Genomic DNA, 12032 nt, shown 5'->3' on the forward strand with positions numbered 1-12032 from the left:
CTTTTCCAAGCCTTGATGCTGTGTGTAGCATGCAAAATGGATCAGATTTGTTGTTCTTTTTTCTTAAAAGTTGCTTTCTAAGTCAGTTGCTTCTGACTTAAGGATGACATCTTGAAGTAAGCAGGCGATTGAGATATATCTTCTAAGTGAGGATTTGATAGGCCTATAACCTTGGAGGACTGGAAGCATAGTTTGTTATCTACATTCTGGACTCTTCTTTTCTTTGCAGTAGAATAATAATGAACTCTTCTACAATTCTGTGGCATTTTTAAAGGATTGAGCTGGACATAATCAGCTTCCATATAATTGGCCATATCCTCTGGGTATAACTTGTAACCTAAATTCATTTGAATGAATAACCAGTTTGCTCAAAAATTTGTTAACAAACTCAAAGTTTTGTTTTTGCCTTTTGCCACAACTGGCCACACAGATGTTAAGTGGTAGAATTGGAAACGAAATCAAAATAGTATGACTGTGGAATTGGCTCTTAAGCTTTGTACTGTATTGTCTCCCACAATTTGTTCTTCTTATCCTTATCCTGGTTATGGCACCCTCATCCACCCAGATAGTGAAATGGGAAGTTTTGGTAGTTCAGAATCCTTTGTAACCCTCAGCTATCCCATGACCATCTGGTTAAAGATCTTATATATAGCCTGAGTACCTCCCCCCCCCCCCCCCACTGCCTCCTCCCGCCCCGCCCACCACCACTCCCAGTGCTCTGATTCAGATAAACTCAATATTTTAGATCTAACCCTGCTGCTGCCAGAGTTATTCCCCTCAAATGTGATTCTTGTTATTGAAACCCTTTGGTGTCTTATCAGTTACCTTTATGATAAACTTTAAACTACTACGCTTGGTATATTTTGAGTACCATGTAAACTATTCCATAGGATGCTGTGCAGTTTAGATTACTCAGTTTGCCTGTTAACCTTATCACTTGACACTATCCCTACCTTCCATTCTCCAGCCATTCTAATAGTTCTCCAAATGCACCATAATTTCTGTAATTTTCTCTTGGAGAATTATACTTCAAGAAACAGTTCATTCAAAGGAAGACACAGTTCATTCAAAGATACCTTCTCTGTGAACTGTCTCCTGATTCTGATAGTTTGGATTATCCACTTTTTCTTGTGTGCCCCAGATGTTCTACTTTACATTTTGCATCTATTTTAGTAACTGTAACACTGAAAGGTATTTATTTGTTTACAGGTTTGTCTCCTCACTAGACTATGAGCTCCTTGAAAGAAGGAATCCTGTCTTACTCATCTTTATATCCCCAGTGTCTAGCACAGCTCCTGGTACATAGTAAGTGATTAGCAACTTCTTTTTTGAGTAAGACTCTATTTTAACACTCTTAATTCCACATATTGACGGTTACTTACACTGATCTAGACCTATATTGTCATAACAAAATATGATTGTAGACTTTTAACACTTTTGAGGCACAATTTTCTCATCCATAAGATGAGACTAGTACCCCCCCACTCATACAACATTATTGTAATACCAGATTAAAGAATATATATAGCAGTGCATTATATTTTAAGTGTCATACAACTTTATGTTGTTAAGTGTGGGAACTAATCGTATGTTGAAATTGATCATTTTATTTGCTGTGTTCCTTTTAAGGCAAAATGGTACCATTTTTGAACCATTTCTGTCATGTTTTGCAGTTACTGATTACCAGAAGCATGTACTCAAAATAACGAATCCTATGCCTGTTTATCTTTTTTGCTCTGCAGTTACCTTTCTATCTAATTGACTAATAAAGTCTCTCAATTTTCTTTTAATCTGCTTCCAAATGAATTAACATCTTCACCTTTCCTTAGATCCCTCATCCATTGTTCAGAGGAAGAAGTGTCTTTTTCTTGGAAGACTAATCACATCATCTGTGACAGCTATGCCTTTCCCTTTTTTTTCCCTCACAGGCTATAGACATCATACTTGATGGATTAGTGATCTACACTTTACCTACTTTCTTGCCTTCCATGCATTCTTTAAATTTTTAGAAGTTCTGTAATTTTAACATGCCAGATTATATGTAACATATGGAAGTTAATAATAAAAACAAACATTTGGGAACCAACCACTTAAGAAGTAGGTCAGTACCTACACAGTTAAAGAGCTACCTGTGAGCACGTCTGTAACTGCATGGTCCTGTCTTTCTCCCATCCCTGAAGTAACTGCTGTTCTGAATTTTTTTTTATTCCGATTTTTTTATCTCTTCTTTTCCTTAGTTGCATTACCACAAATGTATTTTTTTTTGTTTTGAGTATAATAAATGTTCTTTTTATAGCCTTTGTAAACCTTGCACAAAAGGCATTTTAGTATAGAGGAAAACCTAATTTACAAATCTTTATATGTTCCAGAGAAAATATTCAAGTATCATAAAAGAATACATAGAAAAATTTCAGTGTGCACATTCATATTTATAATTAAATAATCATGGAGACTTACTTTTGGGCTGTGCTTATTGCCTCACCATATACAAAATGAAGTGCCTTATCCAGAGGACAGAAATATAGCAGAAGTATTCTCACATATTAGTTTCTTTAGTTTGTGCAGAAATGTTTCCATTAGATTCATAGTGTACTCCTTGGAAGAGTGACAGTTTGTCATTTGATTGCCTTTGGACCTTAGCAGTTCTTTAATGGGCTTCATTCAGTTTGTTGATTGTATAAGCATTTGAGACTCAGAATCCACAATGCCACCATGTTTTTGGATTTCTTTTTCTTTTTTTTTAAATTTTTTTTTTTCAACGTTTTTTATTTATTTTTGGGACAGAGAGAGACAGAGCATGAACGGGGGAGGGGCAGAGAGAGAGGGAGACACAGAATCAGAAACAGGCTCCAGGCTCCGAGCCATCAGCCCAGAGCCTGACGCGGGGCTCGAACTCACGGACTGCGAGATCGTGACCTGGCTGAAGTCGGACGCTTAACCGACTGCGCCACCCAGGCGCCCCTGGATTGCTTTTTCAATCATGGAAGTGTGGCATTTTCAAAGGAATTGCATAGCAAAAGATGAAGTCATGATAGCTGCCAAAAGAATTCATTTCTTTCTTCTTTGTGTTTAAGAGTTGGAAGTATTTCTTGATGACCTTAGTTTAGAATGTTAAATCTTAGACGTGGGACTGAGTAAGAGGAAGATGACCTCAGTAGAGAGTGTTAAATCTTAAAGGTGGGACTGAGTGAGGCTCAGAACTCCATTTGTATTTTTTTTTCATTCACTATTACATTTCTAAGACCCATTCAATGTTGTTGCCTGCAACTGTAGTTCATTCATTCTCATTGCTGTATAATGTTCCATTATTTGAGTTAGCCTAATTAACTTAACCATTTTTCTACCAGTGGACATTTGAGTATCAGGTTTTTTTGTTGTTATTTTGAAGTATGTTTACACTTGGCACACAGGTAAAAAATTTTCGTATTCTATATCTAGAATTGTTCATTGAAGGATATGCAAATGTTCAACTTTATATGATAATGCCAAATTGTTTTCCAGTGATTGTACCAATTTTAACACCTACCAGCAGGATTTTACCAATTTAAACACCTAGTCACAGTGGGGCACCTGAGTCGCTCAGTTGGTTAAGCCTTTACTTCTGCTCAGGTCATGATCGCATGGCTCATAAGTTCGAGCCCCACATCAGGCTCTGTGCTGACAGCTCAGAGCCTGGAGCCTGCTTTGGATTCTGTGTCTCCTTTTCTCTCTACCCCTGTCATGCTCATGATCTTTCTCTCTCTCAAAAATAAACAAACATTTGAAAAAAAAAAAATGAAACACCTGGCAGCAGTGTATAAGAGCCACCATTGCTTTACTTTTTTTTTTTTTTGCCATTATTTGGTACTGTCAACATTTCTAGTTTTTATCATTCTAGTGAGTTTAAAAATAACATTTCGTGTGGTCTTGAGTTTCTCTGATGAATAATAAGATTCTGCATCTTTTCACGTACAAATTGACCTTACAAGTTTCCTTATTCTATAAAATTCCTGTTCAGGCTTTTTGCCCATTTGACTACTTGTGTTGTTTTATCTTATTTTTTATAGAAGTTCTCATATAGTTTAAATACTAATCTTTAATCAGCTTTATGTTTTATAAATATCTTATAATTTATAGATTGTCTTTTAGTTTGGTTTATAATATTTTATGATAAACAGAAGTTCTTGGTTTCTACATAGTAAAAATATTTACACTTTGCTTTTTTGGTTAGTAAGTTTAAGAAATCCTTCTGTTCTGGGAGGGCACAAAACAGTTTTCTGCTCTAATTTCTTCTAAAAATTTTAAAGTTTTCCTTTCGTATGTACATCACTAGTCCATCTTGAATTGATTTTGTATATGATGTAAAGTGAGGATCCAATTTAATTTTTTCATATAGGTAATTTCAGTCTTATTTAGTAGTCCCTCTTTTCCACAGATCTGCATTGTTATGTCTGTTACATGAGGATGTCCTTACATACCTTGGTCTATTTTGGGGCTCCCATTTCATTTCATTTATTTCATCTTGTTTATCTTGTTTTATTTACCTTCTATCAGTCTTGGCAGGCATTTGTTTGTTTTAGTGTTCTTTTATTAAAATAATTTTTTTAATGTTTATTTATTTTTGAGAGAGACAAAGAGAGACAGAGCACAAACAGGGGAGGGGTAGAGAGAGAGGGAGACACAGAATCTGAGGCAGGCTCCAGGCTCTGAGCTGTCAGCACAGAGCCAGACACAGGGCTGAAAATCACGAACTGCAAGATTATGACCTGAGGCGGGGTCAGACACTCAACTGACTGAGCCACCCAGGTGCCCCTGTTTTAGTGTTTTCTAAGAACTCTGACTCTGTCGATTCTTTCTGTCACCTTTTTTCTATTTCATCAGTTTCTGTTCTTTATTATTCCATACTTTTTTGGGGTTTTTTGCTGTTAATTTCTTTCTAACTTAACAGATTGACCTTACTAATTGAAAGTTGAAAACTTACTAATTTTCAACCATTTTTCTTTCCCTAGTATAAGTTTTTAAGGCTATAGATTTGCCTCTAAGTTGACTTTTCTTGTATCCCACAAATTTTTATATGGTATGTTTGTTATCTTCCAGTTCTTGCTTGTGTTTTTTTTTTTTTTTTTAATTTTTCAGCATGACTTCTTCTAACCTATGAAATATTTAGAAGTTTTTTTTTTCTCTATTTGTGTTTTTTAAAATTTTTCTTCCATTATTGATTTTTGAACTTAATTGTATATGATCAAAGCCTGGGAACAATATGATTGATATATATTCTTTGAAATTCAGTGAGAGTTTCATTATCTTCCAGTATATGTATTAGTTTTCTGTATGCCTCATATATGCTTGAGAAATGTTTCTTCTTTCTTTCTTTCTTTCTTTCTTTCTTTCTTTCTTTCTTTCTTTCTTTTTCAAGAGTGAGCACAGAGGGGGAGAGAGAGGGAGAGAGAACCTTAAGCAGGCTCTGCGCCCAACATGAAACCTGGGCGGGGCTTGATCTTGCCACCTTGAGATCACGACCTGAGCCAAAATCGAGTTGGACACCTAACTGAGCCACCCAGGTGCCCCAAGAATGTTTATTTTCTAATTGTTTGGTATATGATTCTGTTTAAGTTCTGCTTATTCATTTTGTTTTTATTTTTATTTTTGACCTATGAAAAATTGGAGTGTGTTGAAATCACCCATGACAATGCCAATATGTCAGTTTCATCCTGTAGTTCTAAAAATCCTTTGAGGCTTTTTTTTCCCTTGCCAAGAGATGGTGAATTTTGTTTTGTCTTGTCTGGATAAATATTTGATTTGCTCAGGAATGTTTCAGGGCAGTAAGAGTAGGAAAAAGCACAGGATGTAGAGGTCTATTCTGAATAATCCTTTCCCCTCATTTTAATCTTATTCATCAGAGAGAGTGGCATATTTTCAGTACTGCACTTATAGGCTGGATTCTTCAGGTTTCTTTGGCTCAGGTGCAGAGTTGGAATTTTGATCCTTTTAGCATGTTTCCTTTCAGACTCCTTCCATTTGTCTTTGTTCCCTTCCTATCTTAGGCCATGATGGAGTTCCCACTTCTACCTTTTTGGACACTCACCCCATCTAGTTTATTTTCATCTTCCCAGGTTCATCCTTCCTGAGATGATAGAGCTGGAGCTACTTTCCCCCCATGCCTTGTAGGAGATTGCTGCTCTGTTTGAGCTCTGAAATCAGCACAAGGATTAGCACTTCACCAAGCTTCCTCTTTTAATGGAGGGGACAGCATTACCTTCAGCAGCTAATCAGGTTTGGGTGGATTAGAAGTTGGAGAGTGGCAGTCTTCTGCCTTACTGTTTTATTTTCCAGACATCTCACTTTCTCTCCTTCATGCATCCTGCTCTGACTTCTGACAGATGCAGCTGAAGTCCCAGTTTGAGATGACTCACTTCCTGTCCTTGACCATTCTTGTTCTGGAGTTTCTTTGCCTTGCCAGTTTGAGTGTCTCTCCTAGGGCTGTCATTCTAGTTTGGGTTCATCTAACTGATGCTGCATTGTCTCCTGTTACTTGTGTAGCTGCTTTTTTTACTTCTTATTATTCTGTTATAGCTGGGTCAATAGGCTTTGCTGCTCCAAACATAGAATCTGCTCCACTAAACTGGGAGGTGCCAGCCAAGGAGTCCTCTTCCTTAGGAATACTCTGCAGCTTTAGATTCAGTTTGGTTCTTTGGGAGAGACCTCTGTCATCATGTCTCTAATCATCCCCAGAATAATTGTCTTTGGAGCTCCTCACTGACCATCATGTCTATCATATTGGTCTTCATGGTGGTCCCACTCCCTCTGTAGTCATCATCCCTTAGTAGCCACTACCACATTCACTTCTGCTGTTTATCCTGGAGCCATAGCTTCAATCATAGTCTCTGCTGTGTTGGTCATTTTAGCAATCCTGGCCTCCATAATGATCATGATATTTGTCTTCACAGCTGTCATCACCTCTTCTAGGTAGTCATCCAAGCTGTGTGTTTGGATGTTTTCTGAGAATCCTGATTTCTTCCTCAGCCAGAAGAAAAACCATCCTTGTCTTTAACTTGAGCTTGATCAGGAGTATCCATTGGAATTTTAACCAGAAACTCTTCATTGAGGGCATTGAGCAAAGAAGGCAAGTTCTCAAACTCCACATAGTCAAAACCTTTCAATCTCTTTGAGTTGCTGGGTTCACATGGTAAATGCACTGCACTGATAGTTAATCCTCTAAAGAATTCCTTAATGGAGACTTCTGTCACATCACCAGTTGTGTTTCCTAGAAAAGTGGTATAGAGTAGCAATTTGGGAAGATGGCTCTGGTCAATAATGGGTTGCCAGGCAGCCTGTAGAGCAGTGGTCAGGATGCAGTGATTAGTTGGAGGTGCCTTATACATGCTGTTATCATTACTGTATCAAGTGGTTGATACATCTTCCAGATCAGTCCCACTTAGTGGTTTGGAGACAGGGATGCTTCCCCTACCAGTGCTATCATCCTCAGCCAGAAAGTCTGTTGGGGAAATGGTCTTCCCCTTCTTTTTTGCTGAGGCTGCTATGTTGGGGAGCATTTTCTTTTAAACATGCAAATTAAAAATTTTATGTCTATTTACTGAATTGAACGTCTTGTCATTTTCTTTGTTCTCCTTAATAATGCTGTTTGTCTGCTTTCATAACTAATCCCACCTGTCTTTTTGTTTATATTTGTCTCATATGCTATTTTCCATATTTTTAAAAATTCTGTTAGTATCTTTACTAAGTGTCTTTTTTGAAATTATCCATATATATTTGTTGTGATTATTTCTGTATTTGGATTCTCTTTGTGCTTTCTTATAGTTCTGGTTATTTATGCTTTTAAAAATCTGTCTAGACTTTTATGGATTAGTTGAATTCTTGGGTTTTTTAAATTCTTTTCTACTCTACTAGCTTGGAAATTATACTGTCATTTCTATTTTATGATTACCCTTGAAATTCTGCTGAGAGTGCAGTACAGTCTAAAATTAAACCAGATTATAATCCCTCTGCAAGGGATTTACATAATTAGCTCCTATAATAAAATGTTGTTGTTATTTTACTCAGACAATATTTATTTAGATTTACTTGTATGGTTACCAATTTCTTTGTCCTTCTTTCCCTTGCCTCTTAGAGCATCCTTCTGTGGTAATTTTATTCGTATATGAAACATGTTCTTTAGATTTTCTTAAGGTAAAGGTCTACTGTTGATAAACTCTCTTTTGGTTTTTCTGGCAATGTCTTAATGTCTTCCATATTCTCCAAAGAGAGTTTTAGTGGTTGAATAATTTTTGTCTCAGTTCTTTGTAGATATGCTTGTTGTACCTTCTATGCTTTCATTGTTGTTAAGAATTCTGTCACATTATTCTCTTCCTTTGTAATGTCTTCTCTCTGGCTGCTTTTATTTAACATGGTCCTTTGTTGGTGTCCTGCAGTTTCACTACTGTGTGGCCACATGTGAATGTCTTTATTTTTATCCCACCTCTTTTACATATACATATACATATACATATACATATACATATACATATACACATGCTGTATTTCTTAGAATTGTGGATAAATGTCTTTCATTGTTTCTAGAAAATTAAGTCACTTTCTCTCCTAGTATGACCTCCTCTTTCTTCATTTTCTGGAATATGAGTAGAAATATATGTCAGATTACTTTCATGTCTTTTAGCCTTTCTTTGGTATTTTCCATCTGTTTATTTCAGTACTTACTTGTTAATGACTTTTGCAGATTTATATTCAAATTTACTGATTCTTAAGTTCTGTCTGGTCTGAATAAACTATAGAATTTAATAATAATATATTGAGATCATCTCATTAGTTATGACGAATGTGGCATACTGATGTGAGTTTTTATATACCCCACATGGAAGCTGAGTGTGGGGTATATGAGAGCTCCATTATCTTCTCAACTTGTATAAATCTGAAACCATTCTAAAAGAAGGAGTTTAAGCAAATTCTGTCAGGTTTATTTTTCAAATATGCAATGCTATTTTTCCAAGTCTTTTTGCTTGACCGTGTTTTATCTTTTATTGTTAAAACTAAATTTTTAAAAATTTATACTTAATCTGTACTATTAATCATCATAATATGTAAAGTCCATGTAGGCTCAGAGAGTATTATTTTTTGTTTCTACTCATGGTGACTTGTTTCTTATAAGTTTGATTTTTTTTTTTTTTTAAACCGTAAGCTCATAACTGGTTGCTCTTTATCTTGGGTAATCACAGTGGCTTAAATTGGGGTCCATTCCTGCGAGCATATGTATATTTCTGCTGTGTTACAGGTTATAGCAGACTTGGGTTCTTGCTTCTTGTGGGAGTCTCTGTTCCCTTACCTTGCAGCAGACCGAGTGCTTTATCTCTTGATCCCAGCGCTGCTATCAGCATGCACATCCAGGGCAATATTCTAGTTAAAAAAAATGTATTTTTTGCTTACTACTCGCTGTTATATTTCAGCTTAGTTAAAGGGTTTTTTTGTTGTTTTTTTTTGGTTTTTGTTTTGTTTGTTTTTTTGCTATTATATGGGGTGGGAGCAAGCTTGATAATTTTTTATACTTCTTGAAAATATAACAGTGTTTGAAAACTATACTGGTTTTAATTTATCCAGGATCTTTTACACTGAAGCAGGAGGACCTTTCAAAATATTTAGTATACCAGCTACTTAAAATTAAAAGCCTTCAGTTTCAAACCTTCACCATTGATTTTCTTCATTGTCCATGGATTATTGAAAGTTTCTATTCCCATTGATTTTCTTCTATGAATATGACACCTGACGTACCTGCAGGTGATATAATCCTTGAGTTGGTTTTCTCACCTGCAGAATAACAGCATTGGCCTAGATGAGGTTGCAGAATCTGTGAATAAATGTTAACCAAAGTTAATTAATCAAATAGTAAGCAACTGTTTATCTTTTTTTTTTTAATTTTTTTTAATGTGTTTATTTTATTTTTGAGAGAGAGAGACACACAGTGAGAGTAGGGGAGGGGCCGACAGAGATAGAGACAGAATCTAAAGCAGGCTCCAGGCTCTGAGCTGTCAGCACAGAGCCCAACATGGGGCTTGAACTCACAGACTGCAAGATCATGACCTGAGTCGAAGTCAGACGCCCAACTGACTGAGCCACCCAGGTGCCCCAACTGTTTACCTTTTTATACACATACACACATATATACAGACACATAATATATGCAACTATAAATAAGTGAAGAGAGAGTATAATGATTTTGAGAGTGTTAGATTCCTGAATTTGGGGGAATGATCTAAATGGAGCATAAAAAAGACTACAAACAGGGAAAAACAAGATAAACATTATGTTCATTAATTTCTCTTCATCTTGACTAGAATGTTCCATTTTATCCTTCCTTTAGTGGGTTAAAGGTGGATAGAAATTTAGTCTTAAAATATTTGCCATGTAGAAAAAAGGTGAAGTAGCTCAGCTTTGTATTTTACTTTAAAAAGTAAAAACTGAGGTGAAGGAATGAAGTAGAACATGGAAAAAATTAACTAAAGAAATGTAAGATTTACTGGAGACAGGATAACAAATGCAATATATAAATCTGAACTAGGTCCTATAGTGAAAAAATATGATAATGCCTTGTTTGTGACAGTCGAAATTATAGAATATGGACTGTATAATAGAGAATAGTAATGTACTAGTTAAATCCCTGAATTTGGTCGTTGTTCTTGTGTTATTTAAGAGCTTTGTATTAGGAAATACACATTGAAGTATTAAAAGGTGAAGTGCCAATTTACTTAGGTGGTTCAGATAAGTAAGCAAGTAAATAAATGAAGTATATCTTATATAATAAAAACTATTTGTATGTTTATTTTTTTAATAGACTAACCCTGGATTCTTAGTATCATCATTTATTTTGTCCAAATTGACCTAAATTTGGTTTATTGGCCATATTCTTCTTTAATGCTTATAGTACTAAGTTTTCATTTTAAATGGAAGACAACTGTGAATATGTCATTTGATGAGTTGAAAATAATGTATTAGGTACAGTTTCCTAATTGATTTAAACTGTTTTAATCATATTGAAAGTTACACTCCCTTGTCTAACACCTGAATACACTTTTTAATAGGTTTAAGCTGAATATTGGGACATGGCCACTGCTTCACCACGTTCTGATACTAGTAATAACCACAGTGGGAGGTCACAGTTACAGGTAACTGGTAAGTTATTTTCATAATAACTTAATATAGCAATTCCCTGCTGAACCTTCCTTTTTAATACGCAATTCAGCAAACTTATTCCATAAGTGTCTTTTCTTTTAGTTTCATACTGTGGTATGTTTGTTGCAATAGGCCTTAAAGGTAGAGACCTTCTAAAGTATTGTATTTACTCAGTAAATATTTATTGACCCTGTGCTGAATGCAGGGAAGATATATCCTCTTTGGTAGTGGGAAAATTTGGGTATTAGAAAAAACATCATTGAAATGGTTCTTAAATGGTTACTAGAGTAGAGAAGGATGTTGAAGGCTGTTTTTCATTTATTTAGCCATCCAATCATTGGCCAGAATTTAATTGGAATTACATATAAGAAAACATAAGGCCCTAGTTCTCCAGGAATTTACTGTGTAGTATTAAGACAGGTTTGTTTTATATGGACAATTATCATTCAGAGTGATTATTAACTAGATGCAGTGAGAACTTAGAGGAACGTGTCTTTACTCTGCTTGGGATCGGAGATGGCCTGCAGACACAGGAGAATAGGGTAAGAGAAGGACTCAGAGCATAATACTTTAACTCTTGCAGGAGGAGTCAAAATTCATCTCAAATTAGATTGGAAGCAAAGAGCATTAGAGGGAGAGGGAACAGCATTTGCAGAAGATTAGAGTCTTGGTTAGCAGGTGAATTCATTCATTATATATCAACAATATAAATAATTGCAAGATAAAAAATTCCTGGAGGTAAAATATATATTGGGGAGAGGGAGAGGGAGGGAAGAAAGTTTATAATAGCAAGATTGGCAGTGGAATTCTAGTTAGACAATGAAATGAAATAAATATATGTACCCAAAGGAACCAAGTTCTAAAATAATAAGTGA

General features: G+C 35.6%; 1 protein-coding gene and 1 pseudogene across 4 annotated transcripts in view; one reads left to right on the top strand and one right to left on the bottom strand.

The window, feature by feature from the left end:
* The window catches only part of WWP1 (WW domain containing E3 ubiquitin protein ligase 1), a 133856-nt gene that overhangs the window by 22432 nt on the left and 99392 nt on the right, over positions 1–12032 (top strand). For 2 of the 4 annotated variants that reach the window (XM_042972643.1, XM_042972646.1), the window contains exons 1-2: positions 7018–7102; positions 11067–11157. In XM_042972643.1, coding sequence (XP_042828577.1) covers positions 11088–11157 — 70 coding nt within the window. In that variant the 5' untranslated portion in view covers positions 7018–7102; positions 11067–11087. Of the gene's footprint in view, positions 1–1209; positions 1306–7017; positions 7103–11066; positions 11158–12032 lie in introns of those variants that run through there. The other 2 variants (XM_042972644.1, XM_042972645.1) reach the window with 2 other exon arrangements.
* On the bottom strand, positions 5642–7541 carry LOC102956195 (annotated as a pseudogene).

The sequence above is a fragment of the Panthera tigris genome, chromosome F2 (assembly GCF_018350195.1).
Source record: "Panthera tigris isolate Pti1 chromosome F2, P.tigris_Pti1_mat1.1, whole genome shotgun sequence".
NCBI classification, from domain to species: Eukaryota; Metazoa; Chordata; class Mammalia; order Carnivora; family Felidae; genus Panthera; species Panthera tigris.